Below are 20,259 nucleotides of genomic sequence, written 5' to 3' on the forward strand. Positions count from 1 at the left end.
CTGTGCTGGTCTAGATAGCAAGATGGTAAAACTTGAACAACCTCAATTATACTGTGGCTTCCTCAGCTACAGTTCTTACTGCCCTTGCATTAGCAAGGCCACCATCACTGTGAAGCCTTAGCTTTCGCACCCTAGAACTACATAGCTTTACCCTTCACCTTGTTTTCAGGTGAGTAGATAGGGACTGTGAATGTATTCTCATTTTACAAGCACCAATCTGGCAGCTGCTGCTGCTATTCAAGTAAGAACTTGTAGGACTTACAGGATCTCTTTATGTTCCTCTACCTGTTTTTTTTTAAGCGGGTTACCAGCCCATTGTTGTTACAAGGAGGACTTCAATCTCTGCCTAACAAACCATACAAAAAGCACAGACCCTTTACTTTGGGGCTCTGAAGGGCAGCTATTCTATTTTAAGGGTGAAGTGCATTAAAGGAGTTATCACAGAAACTACAGGTCCCAGAAACCTTCCACTCAGATCAGCCTGGAGCACTGCCTTCCCAGAGTCTGAGTTTCTGGAGCAAGCTGCATTAACAGCGACAAGAGCTGTAGAGCATATGGTAAAAATCCTGAAGGTATATTTGATCTATGTGCTGCATTCTGAGCACCTCTGAAATAAGGGCTGCTGTACACCTTCCTGTTCCTGCTTCAGCCTGTCTCACAATTTGAAAATGATTTTCATTACATTACCATAAGGAAGTAGACAAAGGCAGAGTATACTCACGGATCAGAAGGAGGAGAGGCTTAAACAAAGACATTTCAAAGAATGTTCTGCAGTTCTTAACAAAGGGGTCATCAGGATTCTTCTGAGAATCCACCTCAGTACCAAAAGCTACGCTACCAACAACATCCAAGGTAAAGCAGTTGTAACACCTGCATTGAGAAAATAAATTATCGGCTACAAATTACATACCCACTGACATCTTGCTTCTCCTTAACATTAATTTTTGCCTCTGATATTTCTTTTTTGCTTTTGGATTTGTTCTTTGCCAACAAGAGAGATTTCCATCATTCTGACAAATGCTGGGGCTTAATAACAATCACATCTCCATCTACAAAGCCATCATACTTTCATATAGTTCAGTAATTCCATCTTTCTTTCTAATTAAAAAAGAAAAATTATCACCTAGTAATCAAATGCAAAAGGTCAGAGATTCATAAGCATTTTCTTACCATGCATCCTAAAAAAAGAGATTATTCATTTCATTTTAAACTCATAAACTACATCTACTGCCACTCCAGTTTAAACTCAATGATAAGAAGTGCTTAAGTAAAATTTCCTGTAAAGGATTTCTTTTCTCTCCTTGATATCTCCTTTGCAATATCAAATCATGGTCAAAACCAAAAGCAACTGGCACCACATGCAATCTGCAGAAGAGCACAAAATGCTTTGAGAACTACAAATTATGACTGGACCATGATCTAGAAACTTCAGAACATTCTGAATCTCTCACACCACATATCTGACCATCTACCCAGTTGTTTCACCAACTGGAGAGATTTCTACTGAGAATTTATTTCTACTGAGCATTATCAGCTCTAATTAGTTTTGAGATAAACGGACTGAGAATGTAATAATATCCCTGAAGTTTTGTTCTTATCTGTGGTCAAGTGTACAATGACTGTTCTTCTGTGTTCCCTTACAAAAGGCAAATGTCAACTGTTTTAATCTGAGCAAGCACGTATTAAGAGAAGAACAGGACTCAGGCCCTGTATATATATATATATATATATATATATATATATATAGTGAAGTAGAATATCTAAACTATGATCTCAGGCACTGACAATAGAGTAGATCTGGAAGATAATGACAACAGTGAAAATTTAAGTAGCTTTGGTTTTTCAACTCACACACAAAACATGATTGGAATTTGAAATGTTAAAGGAGAGGGTGCTGCAATAAAACAATAATTTCAGAAGCACTCAATCATCTACCTCTCCAAGGTACTGAAAAAGCTTAAAAACTAGATTTTGAGTTGTTGGTGAAATACAAAATGGCTAAAGTCAACTAACATAGAAGACGACAGGAGGCTGCAGATAGGGTATTTACATCTGAAAAACAGCTCCCAAGGCAATCCTGGGAAACTGCAATGCAGCGACAATCACATTTATAGATGTCAAATCTGCTGAAATGGTAGCATGATAAAACAACTGGAAGATCATATTCTGAGATGGTCACAGTCATTCATTTATACTTTCAAAGGTCTTTTCCAAAGTGCCTTTTGAGAGGTGAAAGCCTATCAGGGATCAATAACAAAAAGACCAGGAACAGAAAAGGGACAAATAGAAAAAAAAAGGAAAGTCTGGAAGGACTCAAAAGGTCAATTTTCATCAGAACACCAGGCAAAGCATAATGCATCTCAAGGTTCCATAGCCTTTCTTCAGATGTTTAATAAAGGGATCTCTGTGCACACATACAAACTTGCATACATATACAAGTACTTGAAAAGAGATGGATGAATTGTGGTTAAATGTCTCTTTCTTCAAATGAAATAAAAATTGTTTGCACTGCTCCAGTTTAGGAGAAATAATGAAGAATTTCAGAGGGTGCTGACCAGCCAAGCAAATTAAATACATACAAAATAGTGCTTATTAGACCAAAAAAAAAAAAAAAAAAAAGGCATTTTAACTACTTCTATGCTGTACAGAAACGTAGAAGAAATGCATCTGTTCAGAGAAGGGGTCAGATACTATCGTGCACGGTTCAGTGCAGACCTCTGAAGAAACAACAAATGCCACCAAAAAAAGATAACAGGATATTAAATGCATAACAAATGAGAGAAAGCACAGTATGGAAAATATTAAAGTGCTGCTTTATAAATCAGTGGTGCACTCTCAGCTAGAGTACTGATCCTGTCATTTCACAAAAGGCTAGCACACCATTAGAGAAGGTTAGGAGGGATGTAGTAAGAATGATTAAATGCTCAGAAAACCGCATATAAAAAAAGCAAGATGGTGAGGGACTAAAGGGATTTGATACTAGATCAGTTTCTATATTTATACATCATTGGCAGATTGTAGAGAGCAGACTGGACAGGGACTGATGTAGCTTTGCTTTCTGCTTCCAGCTGTTAAAACTTCATTAAACAACAGCTAGCTATACATGAGATGCTCTTCCAAATTTACTGTCCAAGTATGCATCGGCTGTCCCCAGGAAGAAAAGGCATCTATCAGTCCCATCTTCTATCCAACTAAGATCTCCACTTAGAAAAGCCAGTGAGAAAAAAAATCTTTTCTACATTAAGCAGATGTTTAGAATGCCTGCTCCTACTGACTTTTTTCTTCCTTTTAAAAATATGCTACTAATTTCTGGCATGTTGAACGTACCTCTGGATATCAAAAGCTTTACCAGAATCTGCATAGACTTTCAAGTTACACAGCAGGACATCACAGGCCTGGTTTATTAGTGGTGTCACCTAGAAAGGAACACATTGCATTGTGAAAAATATTAAATGGTTAAAATAAAGCTATCGGCTATTTTACATTACTTTTACCCAGTAGATGAAATGGAGCTCTCAGGATCCTTTGCAAGTGTGGTCAGGCACTTTTGCACAGGTAAGATGAAATGCTGAGAGCATCTGCTAGAAACAAACCTATGCATTACCGGGACACCCTTTTCCATTTCTAGGCTTAAATACAACAGGCCCTGTCTTCTACATGCCCTTTGATTCTTGCTCACCTCTGGCTACATGCATAGACACCTATTAAGCAAAGATGTCCTTCTCTCTTTTGAATCATTCCCTCTTCTCACAGATGATTTACCACAACCCATCTTCACAGTATGTTACAGTTGGACTACATATGCTTCAGGGAAGTTCCATAGTTCCAAAATCCTGTAAAGACACATCAGTGGCCCAGCATTTCTATCCTGGTGTCCTTCATGTTGATGGATTTAACACATTCATTAGAAAAACACAACATATACCACCATGAGTCAGTGAGCACAAACTGCTATTCTATCTGAGGAAAGGCATTTCTGAGTAGTGATGCCATTTAATGGGTATTTATGTGAATTTCCAGTCACTGGTATGTGACAGTCAGGTAGCCGTAGCAGTCCTCTCTGATGGAAACCAGGAGGTATGCAACCATTGGTCTCACCAAAGTCTCTCTCTCTGTCTTCCTTTTCAACTTCTTACATACAAAAACCTTGAAACACTTGCCTTGATGACACCTCCTGGGGGGCTGAGGATGGGTGCAGCAGCAATCCCTAAAGGCATTATCAACTATGACTCTTTCTCCATATTATCTGCTGAGAGATCCTTGCAGCCTACAATCATGCCAAGCATCAGCTGACATATGCACAGAAACTTGCCCTTCCTTCCTGAACAACCTTCTTCAGCATACGGATGTCAACAAACATGAGAACAGACTTGTCCTACTCCTCTGACATACTGGTTACCAAAAAAGACTTACTGCAGCCTCTCAGCACACTCAAAGAGCTATGCAGCTTGCCCAGCCAAGTCCATTTTGCTTGGCACTTCTACCTCTGTGAAACTGGCATAACACTTTGTGCACAGGCACACTGCCATCTTAACACATGGGCAAGACAGTACGCAGTCAAAAGGGCAATGCAGGAGCATCCAACACGTTTTCCACAGGCAGAAGTCTGAGTCAAGAATGTGTCTAGCTACTCTCAAGGTCCCGTGCCTATATAGGAAGGAGTTGATTGTTGCTATTTCAGTATAAAACTGGATTGATTTGGGCTTTGCCACAGCTTCACAAGACAATTCTAAAGGGAGATTAGTATCTGGCAAAAGTAGACTGTATGGTGTGTATCTGGGAGGTGCACACCACATAATGTGACAGTTTTCTTCCCCTTTTTCTCAGGATTACAGGATGTTAGGGGTTGGAAGGGACCCAAGGAGATCATCAAGTCCAACTCCCCTGCCAGAGCAGGACCACACAATCTAGCTCAGGTCACAGAGAAATGCATCCAGACAGGCCTTGAAAGGCTCCAGAGAAGGAGACCGCACAACCTTTCTGGGGAGCCTGTTCCAGTGCTTTGTGACCCTTACAGTAAAGAAGTTCCCCCTTGTATTGAGGTGGAACCTCTTGTGCTGCAGCTTACATCCATTGCTCCTTGTCCTATCACAGGTAGCAAGTGAGCAGAGCCTGTCCCTCCCTATCCTGACCAGCCCTCAGATACTTATAAACATTTATCAAATCCCCCCTAAGTTTTCTCTTCTCCAGACTAAAAAGCCCCAGGTCACTCAGCCTCTCCTCATAAGCCATGCCCTCCAGTCCCCTAATCATCCTTGCAGCCCTCTGCTGGACCCTCTCCAGCAGACTCCTGTCTTTCTTAAACTGAGGAGCCCAAATTGAATGCAGTATTCAAGATGAGGTCTCACCAGGGCAGAGTAGAGGGGGAGGAGAACCTCCCTTGATCTGCTGGACACACTCCTCCTAATACACCCCAGGATCCCATTGGCCTTCTTGGGCCATGGTTAACTTGCCATCCACCAAGACCCACAGGTCCCTCTCCACAGGACTGCTTTCCAGCAGATCACCTCCCAGCCTGTACTGGTGCAGTTTGTTATTCCTCCCCAGGTGCGTGGCTCTGCACTTGTCTTGAACCTCATTTGGTTCCTCTGTGCCCAGCTCTCCAGTCTGTCCAGGTCTTGATGGACAGCTTTTGGCTTTCTAAAAAAAGGCCCCCCTGTAGCAAGGTGATTCTTAAATGGTTCAACAAAATGAACACATTTCTGTTCAACAGATTGAACCAGGGTGAAATACTTCATAATCTCTGGGTCCAGCCTCTCCAGTAAACTGAAATGGTGAAGGAGAACAAAATGAAAATCCATGTTTCAACAGGTATGATGTTTCCTAAACAGATTTACTTTTTACTGCTGTATTTTCTCTTTTATTCACATCACCAGACCTGCAACCACCAAACTGGCAGCTCTTCCTTTCCAACAGTTGGCAGAGATGGCAGGGGCACAAAATGCCTGGCCAGGGCATCTCACAGCACCTCTTCACTTTCCATATTCCACCAACATTTCACAATACTGCTGCAATTCTTCTCTACCCATAAGATATTTTTATTAGCAAATCTCACCAAGGAAAAGGAGGAGGGGGGCACATGGAGTTGATTTATTGTTATCATGATAGGACAGAGTCATATCAATGAGACAATTATTTGCATATGAAAGCTATGGGGGATATATACTCAGAAATCCTCTGTTTGGTTTTTTATTCCCCTGAGGGACATAAATTAGTCCAAGATTGCTAACTACAAAGGCCACAGACTAAAAAATTCTCAAGTCCCTTAACATTTTAAACTCTTTATTCAGTTGTCAAGAGAAATAAAGTACTGTTGGGGGAGATTAATTACACCAAACTCTGAAAACCAGCACAGAAACAGACATGTTGATCTGCACTGCTGATCACTAACTTCCTATACATTATCATTTGCCAGTCAGAACAGAAAAGCTGCATAACCTGCCTGAGATTCAGTTCTTGGTGCGTAAACAAACCCCAGCTGCTCTGTGTTCAGATTGGCTGAGAGTAACAGGATGAAGAAAAATCTAAACAATATGGTCCCTGTAAATATTTGATTTGCCAGTTATCTAATAGCAAGAGTAGCCCAGAGTCCAAATTCCTTTCTTTCTGCCAAAGAAGAGCATTTGGGGTTAGGGCTTTCATGATGCCAGGGGCTTTGCTGTATAAATCCTGCCAATATGCCATTTGGCACATAACAATTAGTTTCTGATTCTGCATATGCACAGTGCATGGGAATGTTTACACTGTTGAAAGGCATCAGAATCACATTCCTCTGGTTTGATGTGGTCCTCACTATTCACTATTTTTATTCCCCTTACTATTAGCACCAGAACTAGGAAGTAGAAGGCTGAATCATATTCACTGTAGATAGACCCACTAGAGGCTTTACTGTTCACATACAGCATGCAAAAAGTCATATGGAGCCTCTTGCCCCACAGTCGTGATCAAATATAAAGGAAGAAGAAAAAAGAATATGTCCATGACATAAGAGTTGCTTCTGTACCAGATTTCAAGTTCCTGACTAAAATGAGGAAAAGAAGAGAGAATTCAGGAAGATGTTTGTGAGAGGATTTGTTTCTGTCACCTCACAGTGGGAGGCCCTGCTATTCATGGGCACAACTTACCAAAGCAAGCAACAAAACTACACACAGACTTGTGGCTGAAGAATATGCACATTTCACACATCAGCTTTTAGGCTGGCGATCTGCCTTGCCTCAGGTAAGCACATTTGCTTTGCTAAGTAACAACAGCAATTTGGAAACATCCTTTCAGAATATTCTGAGCAATGTGCACAGGTGGAGTAAAAGCAAATCAAGGAAATCTCAATGTTTGGATTGTCAGATCTTATGCCCTAGTGGGACCTGGATGATCTGCATCCCTGAGAGTGACTCTAGAGGGTTTTCTTTCACTGTTCTGCCATGTTATCACAGGCGCTGTTTTGTGTCTCCCTCTGGAAGACAATGCCTCAACATAAACTCCACACTGCAGGTTATTTAGGACAGTGCTACATTATGCTGCACTCACTTCTTTTTTTGTGTCCTGTTTTGTTTTAATGGTTTGTTAATGTAGGAGAGGGTTCCTGGCATACTGATCGGAGATGACAAGACTACTGCAACACCATCAGAATAAATAAAAATCAATAGGTTTTCTGCTGGTGTTGGCTGTAAAAGAGAGCAAAGCTATTTATCAAGTCTGACAAGGGGTCCAGAACAGCAGGATCATCACAGGCACCACAGCAAAAAGAAGAGGGACAAAATAAGAAATACTAAATAGGGAATCAAGACTGGTACAGCAAGATCACTAACATATTGGCTTGTTTGAATACATAACAGCTGAGCAGAGCATGAGAGGAATGCTGGGAAATGCATCTTTTACTTAAAGGCCTCCAAGTATTTTACTTCATCAATTCTTTACAAATTACATCTTGGATCAACTTTCAGTGGTGGATATTCAAAGATTCAGAGATTGCATTGGGTTGGAGGCACCCTTAAAGCTCATCTTGTCCAGCTCCCCTGCAGTAATCATGGACATCTCCAGCTGTAACAGGCTGCTGTTCAAGATCAAGCCTGATCTTGAATGTCTCCTGGGATGGGGATTCAACCCCAGTATTTCACCATTCTCATTAAAAAGAAATTCCTCCTCATGCCCAACTTACACCTACTCTGCTCCGGTTTAAAACCGCTGCTCTTGGTTTAACAGATAAAAATCATTTCATGCCCAGAGAATCCAAGCAGCTTCTGCCAGACCACCCACAGGCAGTCAACAATAAAGTTGGAAATTAAACTTTTTGGGTCTCCTGCCATCTATACCTCCTTTCTTCTTCACTGTGCTCCCAGAAAAATGGCACTATCAGGTCCATTCAATGGTCTCACTGGAAAGAGTTTATTATCAGACCTGGTACCAATTCCAGTAGTATCTGATGCAGAATGCTACCAAATCTTACTGCAGGATCAAGCTTAGAAGCCTATTGATTTATGCTATGCTAACCACTACAGTACTTGAATGTAATATTATCTGGACCCAAATCTTCCTTCAAATGGACTGGGCTGCTTTATTAATCTTTGCATACTCTTTAGAAAGGGAAAAATAAAAAGGGAGAACATACAATGTATTGCAATCCATAAAGGCAATGCTGAAAGGGTGCATGGCATCTGAAAAGAAATTGAGGAGATGGAGACACAGGCAGAGAAGGTACCACACTGAACATGGACTTGTCTGTCTGGATGTTCTGAGTGAACTAGCATCTATTAGGCTGTGACAGCACAATAAATGTTAACAACTCCATTGCTCCCCATAGAAATCACTTCAGATAAAAGATGTACAGACGGCCAGGGAGCTGAGTGCATGTTCCTGATATCTCCATTTCATAATACAAGAATCTACTAGTAGGCTAAAAGACAGCTTCAGCACTAGCAAGAACAAGATGCAGATCATTCACTCCTTTGCCTGTCAGCTGGAGGACAAAATTCAAGACAGAGCTAATGGATGCTACTAAGGTTCGACCCATAATGCCCTATGGAGGGGGCTGTTTGGCTGGGAATGGAGGTGTACTTTGGCCTTGTCTCTCCATGGAAGCAGGCTAGTGCTACTGAGAAGTTCATTAAGCTTGAGGAATTTCCCCAGTTTGGCAAACATCTCCAAGTCAGTCAACAAATGAGGAAAAGTTGGTTCCAAAAAATTTGAAGTTTGAAAAGTTACATGCAATTAACTGAAACCAGGAGTTACAGGGCAGTTGAGTGTATGGATTGCTTCATGTATGCAGAGAGTTGTTTTTCCCTGCAGTTTTAAAGACTTTCTGGCACCTTCAGTAGTTTTGTCTCCACCTCCTCAATCTATGAGTAAATGCCATGACCATTTCAGGGGAACCACTCTCTAAAGCCACTCAGGAGGTTTGCAGGATCACTGGGGAGTTTGCACAGGGGAATGAAGGCAAGGCAGACATGCAGACTGAGCAGAGAGGAATACTTTGGTGAGGAGTTTTGTCAGAGCTCAGAAGGTGAAGGTATCGATGCCTTAGGAGAAGAAATGAGGAGTATATCTAGCAGTATTTATAAAGATGCATAAAACTGCATATTCAGGTTCTTCTGAGACAAATTAATACCAAAACTAGCTTGTCTGTAACGTCTTTGAGGTAGAGAAGAAGAGTTCGTTATGAACCGGATGCCTTCTACATAATTCTGAATGTTCTGTAGCACAGTTAATACTAGAACATTTTTATTGCCATGCTGTTGCAGATACTCTGAGAGAGTACTAAATATGGGAGAATTGAAAAGTGAGATCATAATTAATGAGCATTGATTTCCTTTGAGAAGTTTGGCATGGCTTCTAAATTAAGCAACAGCAAGAGAAGTACATGGATGAGGACTTAGTTGCATTAACTTCAAAACCCAGGACTGTTCACGTATTTGGGCAGAAAACTAAATGGAAGGCTAAAGAGTGAATCCATTCAAAATAGGTTCTTCATCTCACATGGATTTAACTGCAAGCACCTCTCTGTCTTGGGAAGAATGGTCTTTCAGTGGGGATATAGAGGAATAAAATAGGGCCTTTCAGAGAGATCTTCCTTACTCCTTTTCCCACCTTCTGCAGAGGGGAGAAAGTGACCCCCGAGCCCAAGCACAATTGCACCCCTTCCACAGAATTTAGATGAGGCAGCACAGGGAATGTTGATTAACAGGTTAAAAATAAAGACCTCAGTTTCTGCACAGGAGATGGCTACCGGGCACTAGGCAGCCCTCCATTTTACCTCCTACAACTACTTCTGTGTGGCAGCTTCACCACCAAGCAGTGCAAAGTTAGTGCCACGAATTCATCTCCTACCTTGGTTTAATCAGTCAGACCCTGCAAAGCCACAAGACACAATGTCAAGGGCCCCTGCCTGCCCACCACTCACTGCTTTCCTCAGTCAAGTCTGCCTGGCTGATGCCAGCAGAGGTTGCTCTCCATAAATTGAGGGGATCACGGCTTTATCTTTTGTTAGTCCGCCAGCAAAGAGCCGATCACCTGCGGTAAGGCAGATTCATTTCCGCTAGGAAAATGCAGAACTCTGCCCACCGCTCCACGAGCAACTAATCACTTGCATAGTTAAACATCCTGCCTCGCTAAAATTTCACGATGGAGTCGGTGACAGAGCAAATGTCGAGGCACATAACCAATGGCATTGTCAGTCGTGATTAATCAGCATCTCCACCAGGCTGGCGGCCAATTAGAATTTCCCATAATAAGGAGGTGACAGCCGGCGTTGCTAAGCGACCACTGTCTATAGAGCTGGAAGAGCCAGACACATTTAGATGTTACTGTGGATTTCGACAGCGGCATGTCAAAACAACGCAAGCGTCTGCCCAGTGGAAAATTTTACAGCCCAGGACTGGGCACCGGTGTGAGGCACGGCTCCCTTGCAGAAGAAAATACATAAAGAGGTGGTTTTTCTGTTGAGGGCTGGGGTTTTTTTCACTCTTGAAAGGCGACTTCAACCAGTCAATCATTTATCTGCATTTAATTAAGAGATACCGTGTCACTGGAATAGGACTTCGTTACCGGGTAATGGGTTCCCATGGCTAAGTAAATGGTGAGACATTTATAGGAAATTAGCAGCAGGTCAGCACGGAGACATTATTTTCAGTCAGAGGTATTTATCTGGCAATGACATTCTGTTCCAGTGACTTATTTTATTATATGAAAGGATTAAAGAATAAAAGGAAGAGTGGGGGAAGGAGATGGAGAAATGAAAATAGACTGACAGCGGTTCCCGTGATAACGTGAGAGCTGCTGACTCTGCAAATCATGAAAAGCTATGTTCCAAGTGGGAGCAATAACCTTTCCCATACTTTAGCTTACTCCTAACAGGGGTGGGGGGAAGGAAGGTGTAATGGTCCTTTTTGAGTTTGTTACACTTTTATGGACAAACTAGATTATAGAGAGAAACAGAGGATCATATACTCAGGTGAGCTACTCCAATTTCCACCAGTTTATGACCCAGACCACACCATATAGAAACTCTACTGCACATACTCTTCACAGGTCTAAATAAACTGGCACAAAGTGGAAAGTTTTACCTATCCTTAATAAGGAACTGTATAAAGTGCCCTTCTATATATAGAAAACAAATAAATCTTCTAAATTATGAGAGCAGCACTTGCCTACATCTTACCTCTTTCAGCTTGATGTCACTGAAGGCTGGGGTCAGGATGCTCCGGACATACTTCCATCTGTCATCACGAAGACAAAGGATGCTGTCAAGCATTGGCTTGGAAACCAAGTTCGGCTTCTAAGTCAAAAGAGAACATGATTCAGTTTTAACACAAACGTAACTAAAGCTACTTGAGACTCTGGAACTTGGCAAGATTGGTCATGAAAGGCATTGCAGTGGTATCCCTTGGCAAGAGAGGTTTGAATCAGTCCCAAACATGGATGAGGCTGGAAAAACATCTATTTTACCATGTGTTTCCTCTTGGGCATATAAAAGCCCTTGGCCGGTCCAATAGCTCCTTGCTCAGCTGTTTTGGTTCCGCGTTCCTGGTGCTCTCCTGTGATTGCCAGTTCTCCTCTGCTGAACCCTATCTTCTTTCCTCCCTTTCTAAGGTGACTAGTAAAGGAACCTGTCAACACTCCCTCTCCTTGTGACATGAGTGCCAACGCACCGCATGTGGATGTCGGTGTGGGACAAAATTTATGGCGACAGCTGGTATGTTAGACTGTTATATGCATTTTAAAAGTATTCAGAAAATATGCTGATTAGAAAGCAAGTCCCAGCTCTTGTTTTGTCTATAAGGAGCACTCTTACTAAGAGTGAGACTCTTACAGCTTCAGGAGTTGGTCAAACATAGCAGCTTAAAGCACTATCCCATGAAGTTCTACACCAAGAAGACAGCTAGGGGTTTGCTACATTATAATTCCTCTCACTAACTATGAAATCCATATCCAGGGAATAATAATATTTACCAAAAAGTAATAGGACTAAAGAGGAATTGTGTAAGAAAACAATGTAACTACACCTGAAAGAGGTATCAGGAGATGTGGAGTCCCATAGCAGAATCTATTACAACTTTTATTATTGCCAGAGGATACAGACCTTCAAGAACATTTAGAGCACAACCAGTTTCAGTGCTGGACTACCCTTACCATGGTAAGGCATTAATAATCACTAATCATAGTGCTGCCAGCCCAAATCTCAGTAATTTGTTCAATGCATACATATCAGTCATGTTATTGGGACTGTTTGTTCAGTCTAGATGCTGCCTCTCTGCAGAGTATATTGATTTAAATCTTTCTCAAGGTATAGTCCCTGTGACTGGACATGGTACTGCAGACAAGGAAGAACTTTCCTCCATACATTCTGCAGGCTATATTCCTATCTGTTCACCTTGGAATACTACATACCACAGCATGATAATGTTGACTCACCTATTGTCTTGCAGTTCAGTATAACTCTCAGACTTTTTTCTAAATAATTGCTCCCTAAGAAGTTATTCCTCAGCCTTTATCATTTAAGTTGGTTACTCCTAATAGTCATATATAGAACATGTCCTTGTTGAACTGTGACCATTACTTTTTGTGATTACTTCTCCAAGGGATCAAGACTACTTTGAATTGTAGCCCTTTCTTGCAACTTAACACCCTCTATATAAATCATCATCATGCTCAGTGCCATTGTCTAACCCATTAACAAAGTACAGAATAGCACTTGTACAGAAGCCACCTCTGGGATTCTCCTAGCTCATGCTTCCCTTCTGACAGTGGACTGCTTCAAGTCATCTTCAATCATTATTTCAGATATAGTACAGTAATGTCCTCCAGACAAACTCTCCTAAAATTGCTACTTGAAGGTGGGAGATGTACATGACTATAGGTATCAGGATGCACAAAAACATTCACTTGGACATGTGAGATCTTCTGGCACCCAGGTCCCTGCCTACCTGCCCAATGTAGCAGTGGTAGTACAGTTCCCCATGTTAACAGTAGCAGCAGTATCTGCTTTACTGGGAAAGACCCGAACAAACCAAAGGTTCTTTGGCCTTCCCAATGCCACCTCTTGATCCCTTTCACCCCCTAATGTCTTCTTTAAGTCTTTCTTTCATTACTAATGTGCATGCAAAAGTATTTCTTATGACTTGTTACACACCTGGATACTTTCATCTCATTTTGTGCCTCAAAACTCCTGATTTTACTGTTTATTTGGTTTAATCTTTGTTCTTGGAAATCTGACCTACTTCCCACTATAGAAAAAAAATACTTCTTTTTAGGAGCCATGAAGAGCTGAGAGTTTAGCTACTGGTCTTCTACTGCACTTCCTTAACTTCCCTCCTTATTGGAAGAGTTTGCACTTAATATCTTCTCTTCAAGGAGCTGCCAGCTCTCCTTAACACCTTTTTTGCTTTACACTTGCCAGAATCTTGCTACACTGTATAAGCTTGTAAAATGAAGAACTATTTTATATTGCAAACAGGCTAATGAGATAGTTTCAGATTCTCAGCAGCACCATCCAATGTAGTAAACTAATGTCACCTAGTTGATGCCACAGACCAGTCTAAGCAAAGATAAGTTGTTTTCAGGCAGAAGTGTAAACAGCAGGATATTCAGCAGAATGAAGAGACTAACTCAGATACTTTCATCAAATGACTATTGTAGGATAAAAATACTTTCAATATATACATAGACTATCCTATTTTCTTTGCAACAAATTATCTGGTTTTTAACTTACCAGTAGGTCTCTGTTCTGAGGATCAGAAGTGCAGCCAGAAACACAATCACTGTAGTGCAGCCTTATTTGTTATAGATATTCAAAGGCATAGCAGAATCAGAAGAAAGAGGCTCCAGATAACTGTAAATGAGAGCCATCCTTGGAGAAAGTACTTGATGCTAGCCTCTGCTTCACAGTTCTTATGTGTTGCTAGGGAAGCCTATCAACCTAAATCTTGACTCAGCTGGCCACCAAGTAAGTAATCCTTATATCTTTGGTCTTCAGTTTCAAGCCCTGAGGCCCAGATTGCAGAGCTCCTGAGCATTCACTAATGCCACTAAAATCAGCAACAGGGAATATGCCTTGATTACACAAAATGCATCAGTCTATGAAATCAGGTCACTGAATGGGGCTCCCAAATCAGCAAACGCTGTCAGACCTGTGCTTCAACCACCAGCCTTCACTTCTGATTTATAAAGTGGAGATCTCACATCACCTCCTCAGAACTGCTAATACTACATTAACACTTCTGACACACTCAGAAAATACAGTGAAAGAGCCGGACAACCATTCCCACAAGGAAATTATCAATGTTGTCTTCCAAACAAGGTTTGAATAATGTACAGGGGAAAAGAAAAATGGAAAAACAAAGAAGGAAAAAAACTACAGGACAGAACTTAGAAAGGTGTTTTGCATCCACCCCTAAACTGAAGACTGCCCACCTGTGCACTCTGTAAGATAAATTTTCTCTGGGAGACTAGGCTCCACTCAGATAACAAAAGGTGTGACAAATCTGACTGCATTTGCCTTGTAAGTAAAACATCTTCCTAAAAGCAAACTTTCACGCTATAAAATACTCCTAATTGTGTAAAGACTGCATACAGCACATTCACAGAGAGGAGCTCAGTCACTGACTAACAAACCTGTTAACTATAATGTTCTAACTACAACACCATCGATAGCACTGCCTTTTTAGGACCCAATGTCAGTAATGCTCCCTTAACATATTTTAGGTGTGTTTAGCATTACATACATATAAAAGCTGTAAGGAAAGAAAGAATTTTGGGCCAAAAAATATTTAACTCTGTCTCTTTAAACTGGGTACACAAAACATGTTTTGTGTTTATTGGAATAGCATCGGCTTGACAGTGTAGAGCAGATTTCATTTATCAGGTTTCCCTTATCGTTTCTGCAAACACTTTCCTCCTAATTGCATAACCCATGCTACAGGTTCATACAGAAGGAATGAAAATGGATTTGGTATGAGAATGAGCCTGAAGCATCCTTAGTGAAAGATGAAGTGTCACCTCTCTCTGAATGGACAAAGTACTAGCTGTATCTGAGAATCCTTGAGCTCATAAAAATCACTAAAAAAATTACCATGGGAGGCAGATGTAATATTTTCAGAGGTGGAATTTTGATTTTTAAGAAGAGAAGGAGGTTGCTTTTAAGTCACATGCAATCAGACACATATTCCATCTAGCATTATCTAAATACTCAACAATAGGTCCGGGCGTCCTTCTCCTGTGTAATCAACCATTTCTGAATGTGGTACAGTAATGCTGCATGAAAACTACTGGCAGCAGGGTAATCTGCTGCAGCATGCAGCAAGTGCTGCTGAGTCCCACAAGCACAGAAAACAACAAAGAAAATTGGAGGGATTTGCTTCCAAACAAATCCTTTACAACAGCGGTGATTTTAAAATTGAAAATAAAATAATGTTTCCAGATGAGCAGCATCTTTGCAGCTGATGCAGGAATTTCCTTCCCATTAAGCTGTTCCTTAGGTTGACCCTTCAGACCCAGTTATTGGCTTGTTTGTCTCTCAGTTAATTTAGCTTGCTGTGTATTACTAAATAATTCAGGCAATCAACTCTGCTCTGACTCTGAAGCCAAGCGGTAAAGAACGCCTCCTTGTCCCTGACACTAAATCATTTTCCCAAAGAGAATGGCCATATCCAAACTGCTTATGGTCATGGTGCATGCTCACCTTCTGAACTGTGCCCTGACCATGCCTGGAGACAACTAATCAGTACAGGACAAAACTATGTGAAGAGGCATATCAATACAGACATCTGTAAGACCTACTTATGCAGCGATATCCTGCCCCTGTTTTATTCTGGAGTATAGCTATAGCCTCATCCAATTAATAAATCATAGAATCAACCACATTGGATGAGACCTCCAAGATCATCCAGTCCAACCTAGCACCCAGCCCTAGCCAGTCAACTAGATCATGGCACTAAGTGCCTCATCCAGGCTTTTCCTGAACACCTCCAGGGATGATGACTCCACCACCTCCCTGGGCAGCCCATTCCAATGCCAATCACTCTCTCTGGGAAGAACTTCCTCCTAACATCCAGCCTGTACTTCCCCTGGCACAACTTGAGACTGTGTCCCCTTCTTCTGCCACTGGTTGTCTGGGAGAAGAGACCAACCCCCACCTGGCTACAGCCTCCCTTCAGATAGTTGTAGACAGCAATGAGATCACCCCTGAGTCTCCTCTTCTGCAGGCTACACACCCCAGCTCCCTCAGCCTCTCCTCATAGTGTTTGTGTTCCAGGCCTCTCATCAGCTTCGTTGCCCTTCTCTGGACACATTCCAGCACCTCAACAGCTCTCTTGAATTGAGGGGCCAAGAACTGGACACAGCACTCAAGGTGTGGCCTGACCAGTGTTGAGTACAGGGGCAGAATAACCTCCCTTGTCCTACTGGCCACACTGTTCCTGATACAGGCCAGGATGCCATTGGCTCTCTTGGCTACCTGGGCACACTGCTGGCTCATGTTCAGCCTACTATCTACCATTAACCCCACGTCCCTTTCTTTCTGGCTGCTCTCCATCCACTCTGTCCCCAGCCTGTAGCACTGCTTGGGGTTGTCATTTGTTTCTTTCCTGAGTTTGTCACTAGCAGGCTAGACTGAACTGCAGGCATCCAGCAATGACTGCCTGGAGCAGAAGGAAGGGTAGCAGCACTATAATGTTCCCTCAGAAACCTTCTCTTCTTCCTTTGAAAAAAAAAAAAAGAAAAAAAAAAGGAGTGAAGGTGTGCACCCAGAAAAAGTTTATACCACTAGTTACTCTTAAAATATCCTGACAAGGTGTATCTTCAAATAACATGGAAGGCACTTCTAAAGACTTTTTAAAACCTACTAGATCAGAAACCTACAATATAAACCATTCATTTCCCACAGAATCAACTGCTAATCTACTCCACACACTTTTACAACACAGCAAGAAATGAAACTGTCTAAAACAGGATCTCAGAAACCTTGTTACCTTAGACTTAGCATTAATCATTGCCTAGTGTTAACAAAACCAATCAAAAAAGACTTACTCATGTTAAAGCCAACCCTCAGCACAGAAAGCCTGGTGAGATTTCAACAATGAACTACTCTATAGCACCCAAAATCCAAAATCCTCATGGCAACTTCAACACCAATTCTGGCATTAGTCAACTCCATCTGCCATCATGTAAGTCTTCTGTCTAGCCCTGCAGGCTTTGCAGGAATCCCATGTCCATGTTCCCCTGAGCTCTAGCCCTACTCTCAACCCTATTATAGAATCAACCAGGTGGGAAGAGACCTCCAAGATCATCCAGTCCAACTTGTCACCCAGCCCTAGCCACTCAACTAGACCATGGCACTAAGTGCCTCATCCAGTCTTTTTCTGAACACCTCCAGGGATGGCAACTCCATCACCTCCCTGGGCAGCCCATTCCAATGCCAATCACTCTCTCTGGCAAGAACTTCCTCCTAACATCCAGCCTAGACCTCCCCCGGCACAACTTGAGACTGTGTCCCCTTGTTCTGTTGCTGCTTGCTTGGGAGAAGAGACCAACCCCCACCTGGCTACAATGTCCCTCCAGGTAGTTGTAGACAGTAATGAGGTCACCCCTGAGCCTTCTCTTCTCCAGGCTAAACAATCCCAGCTCCCTCAGCCTCTCCTCGTAGGGCTGTGTTCCAGGCCTCTCATCAGCTTTGTCACCCTTCTCTGGACACCTTCCAGCACCTCAACAGCTCTCTTGAATTGAGGAGCCCAGAACTGGACACAGTACTCAAGGTGTGGCCTGACCAGTGCTGAGTACAGAGGAAGAATAACCTTCCTTGTCCTACTGGCCACACTGTTCCTGATACAGGCCAGGATGCCATTGGCTCTCCTGGCCACCTGGGTACACTGCCGGCTCATCTTCGGCTACTATCTACCATTATCCCCAGGTCCCTCTCTGCCTGGCTGCTCTCCAGCCACTCTGTTCCCAGCCTGTAGCACTGCCTGGGGTTGTGGCCAAAGTGCAGAACCCTGCACTTGGCCTTGTTAAATCTCATCCCATTGGCCTCTCCCCACCCATCCAGCCTGTCTAGGTCCCTCTGCAGGGCTCTCCTACCCCCTCAACAGATCGATAGCAGCTCCTACAACCCATGCTAATGAGAGCCTTTCTCATGCATCCTTGCACACGTATCCTTCTTATGCATCCTTTCCAGTATCCAGATTAAGTCTAGCTTTGGGCTTCCCCTGTCTTCACCCAGTTCCCTCTTCAGGGTAATATGTTGGCATATTTTCCCAATGCAAAGCGGTTGTCCAGTTTTCATGCATGCCATACAGCATCTGTAACAGCGTTGGGGTGAATGGGACTAGGTTTTCTCTCTCTAAGTTATGAGCAGACAGCTGCACTTGCACATCAGTGGGATAATTTGCTCATCATATTTTTAAATAGCGTTGCTATCCTTCTCTTGCTAAAAATGTATTGATGATTAAGAAACTGCATTTTAAATGTAACCTAATGAAATGAAATTTAATGAAAAAACAGAGAGAAGTTTGCAGCATGAAGACATAGGCATACCTCAGACAGGATTATTCATAACATCCTTCCGTAAGATTAGTTGCTCAGCCCCACTTGACTGACAGGTCATCACCACCAGCTCAACCAGCAGGTGGAACCAGTAAGCCCATGAACTGCTGACAATGGTATTGCACCCAGCCAGCAGCATGATGCTTATGGATCAACATTACACTTCCTATTAAAAACAGTAACCAAACCCCCCCACCAAGATATCTCCAGGAATACATCTTACAAAGCCTTCAATAAGTGGATCATGAAAGTGGAAAGGCAGATGATGTCTCCAAATATTAGTTTTTAAAATTCCCTGTTTCTAAACTGATACTGTGTATTCCTCCAAGCTTCCTTGGTGTTTCATACAAAGAAAAGTCATGCTCACCTCTCTCTGCATTCGTGATGTTCAAAGACACATTGTGTAGTGTTTTCTGGTTGAACCAGGACAGCACAGCATGGCGTGGTTTTAAAAACAAAGCAGAGTTAATTTATACTCATTCACTGACCCTGTAGTTCATTATCATTCCCATTAGGCAGGTTCTTGCTTACACAGCTGCTACAGTCACACCCCTTCAAAAGGTCTGTATTTTTTTCTTCACAGATCATCATATTGGAGTAAGACTGAACAACTCTTCCAAAGATTGTCCCGGATACCCCAAATTCCTCTCTTCTCCCTCTCACTCTGTCGGAGAAGAAAGGCATGAAAACCTGTTTCTCCCCACCCTGCCCTGCAGGCTTGAAGGGGAGCAGCAAAAGATCCTTTTCTGCACATGGGCTGACCTGTGCAGAAGCCTGCACTGAAATGGAGCTGGTGACTGGCTGTGTTTTCACACTCAGTATAAATGGTAAATGGACACTTTGTTTAGGAAAGGGACAAATAGAGCAAGGGTTCCCACCTTGATAGTTTCCATCTTGAAAGAGTTTCTGCCTTAACAGAGTGCCTGGCTGGACAGGCTCCTGCCGTGACTGGGCCGTCCCTGCTTTTGGACAGCTCCTACCTTTTGTGTGGCTCTTGACTTTTATCCCATCCCTGCTTTTGGATGGCTCTCCTCACTTTTTGCACCCTTTGTGCAAACTGGCAGAAAAGTCTTGGGTCCTTTGAGAAAGAGAACCGGTGGCATCTGGACCACCCCCTCTCAGACCCTATCAGTGGCCAACTTCCTGGCTGCCTCTTGGACTGGAGACCCTAACAGCATGGCTCTCCCCTGCTGTCACGAGGGCAGCATCGTCCTGCAACCATCCCACTTGGGA

At 42.5% G+C, this 20,259-nt stretch overlaps 1 protein-coding gene across 4 annotated transcripts in view; it reads right to left on the reverse strand.

Annotated features, from left to right (window-relative positions):
* The window catches only part of TBXAS1 (thromboxane A synthase 1), a 278,058-nt gene that overhangs the window by 109,352 nt on the left and 148,447 nt on the right, over positions 1 to 20,259 (reverse strand). For all 4 annotated transcript variants that reach the window (XM_064155470.1, XM_064155469.1, XM_064155467.1 and 1 more), the window contains 3 exons: positions 11,651 to 11,767; positions 3,328 to 3,416; positions 722 to 870 (listed from right to left, as the gene is read on the reverse strand). In XM_064155470.1, coding sequence (XP_064011540.1) covers positions 722 to 870; positions 3,328 to 3,416; positions 11,651 to 11,767 — 355 coding nt within the window. The remainder of the gene's footprint in view (positions 1 to 721; positions 871 to 3,327; positions 3,417 to 11,650; positions 11,768 to 20,259) is intronic.

The sequence above is a fragment of the Pogoniulus pusillus genome, chromosome 15 (genome assembly GCF_015220805.1).
Source record: "Pogoniulus pusillus isolate bPogPus1 chromosome 15, bPogPus1.pri, whole genome shotgun sequence".
Taxonomy (NCBI): domain Eukaryota; kingdom Metazoa; phylum Chordata; class Aves; order Piciformes; family Lybiidae; genus Pogoniulus; species Pogoniulus pusillus.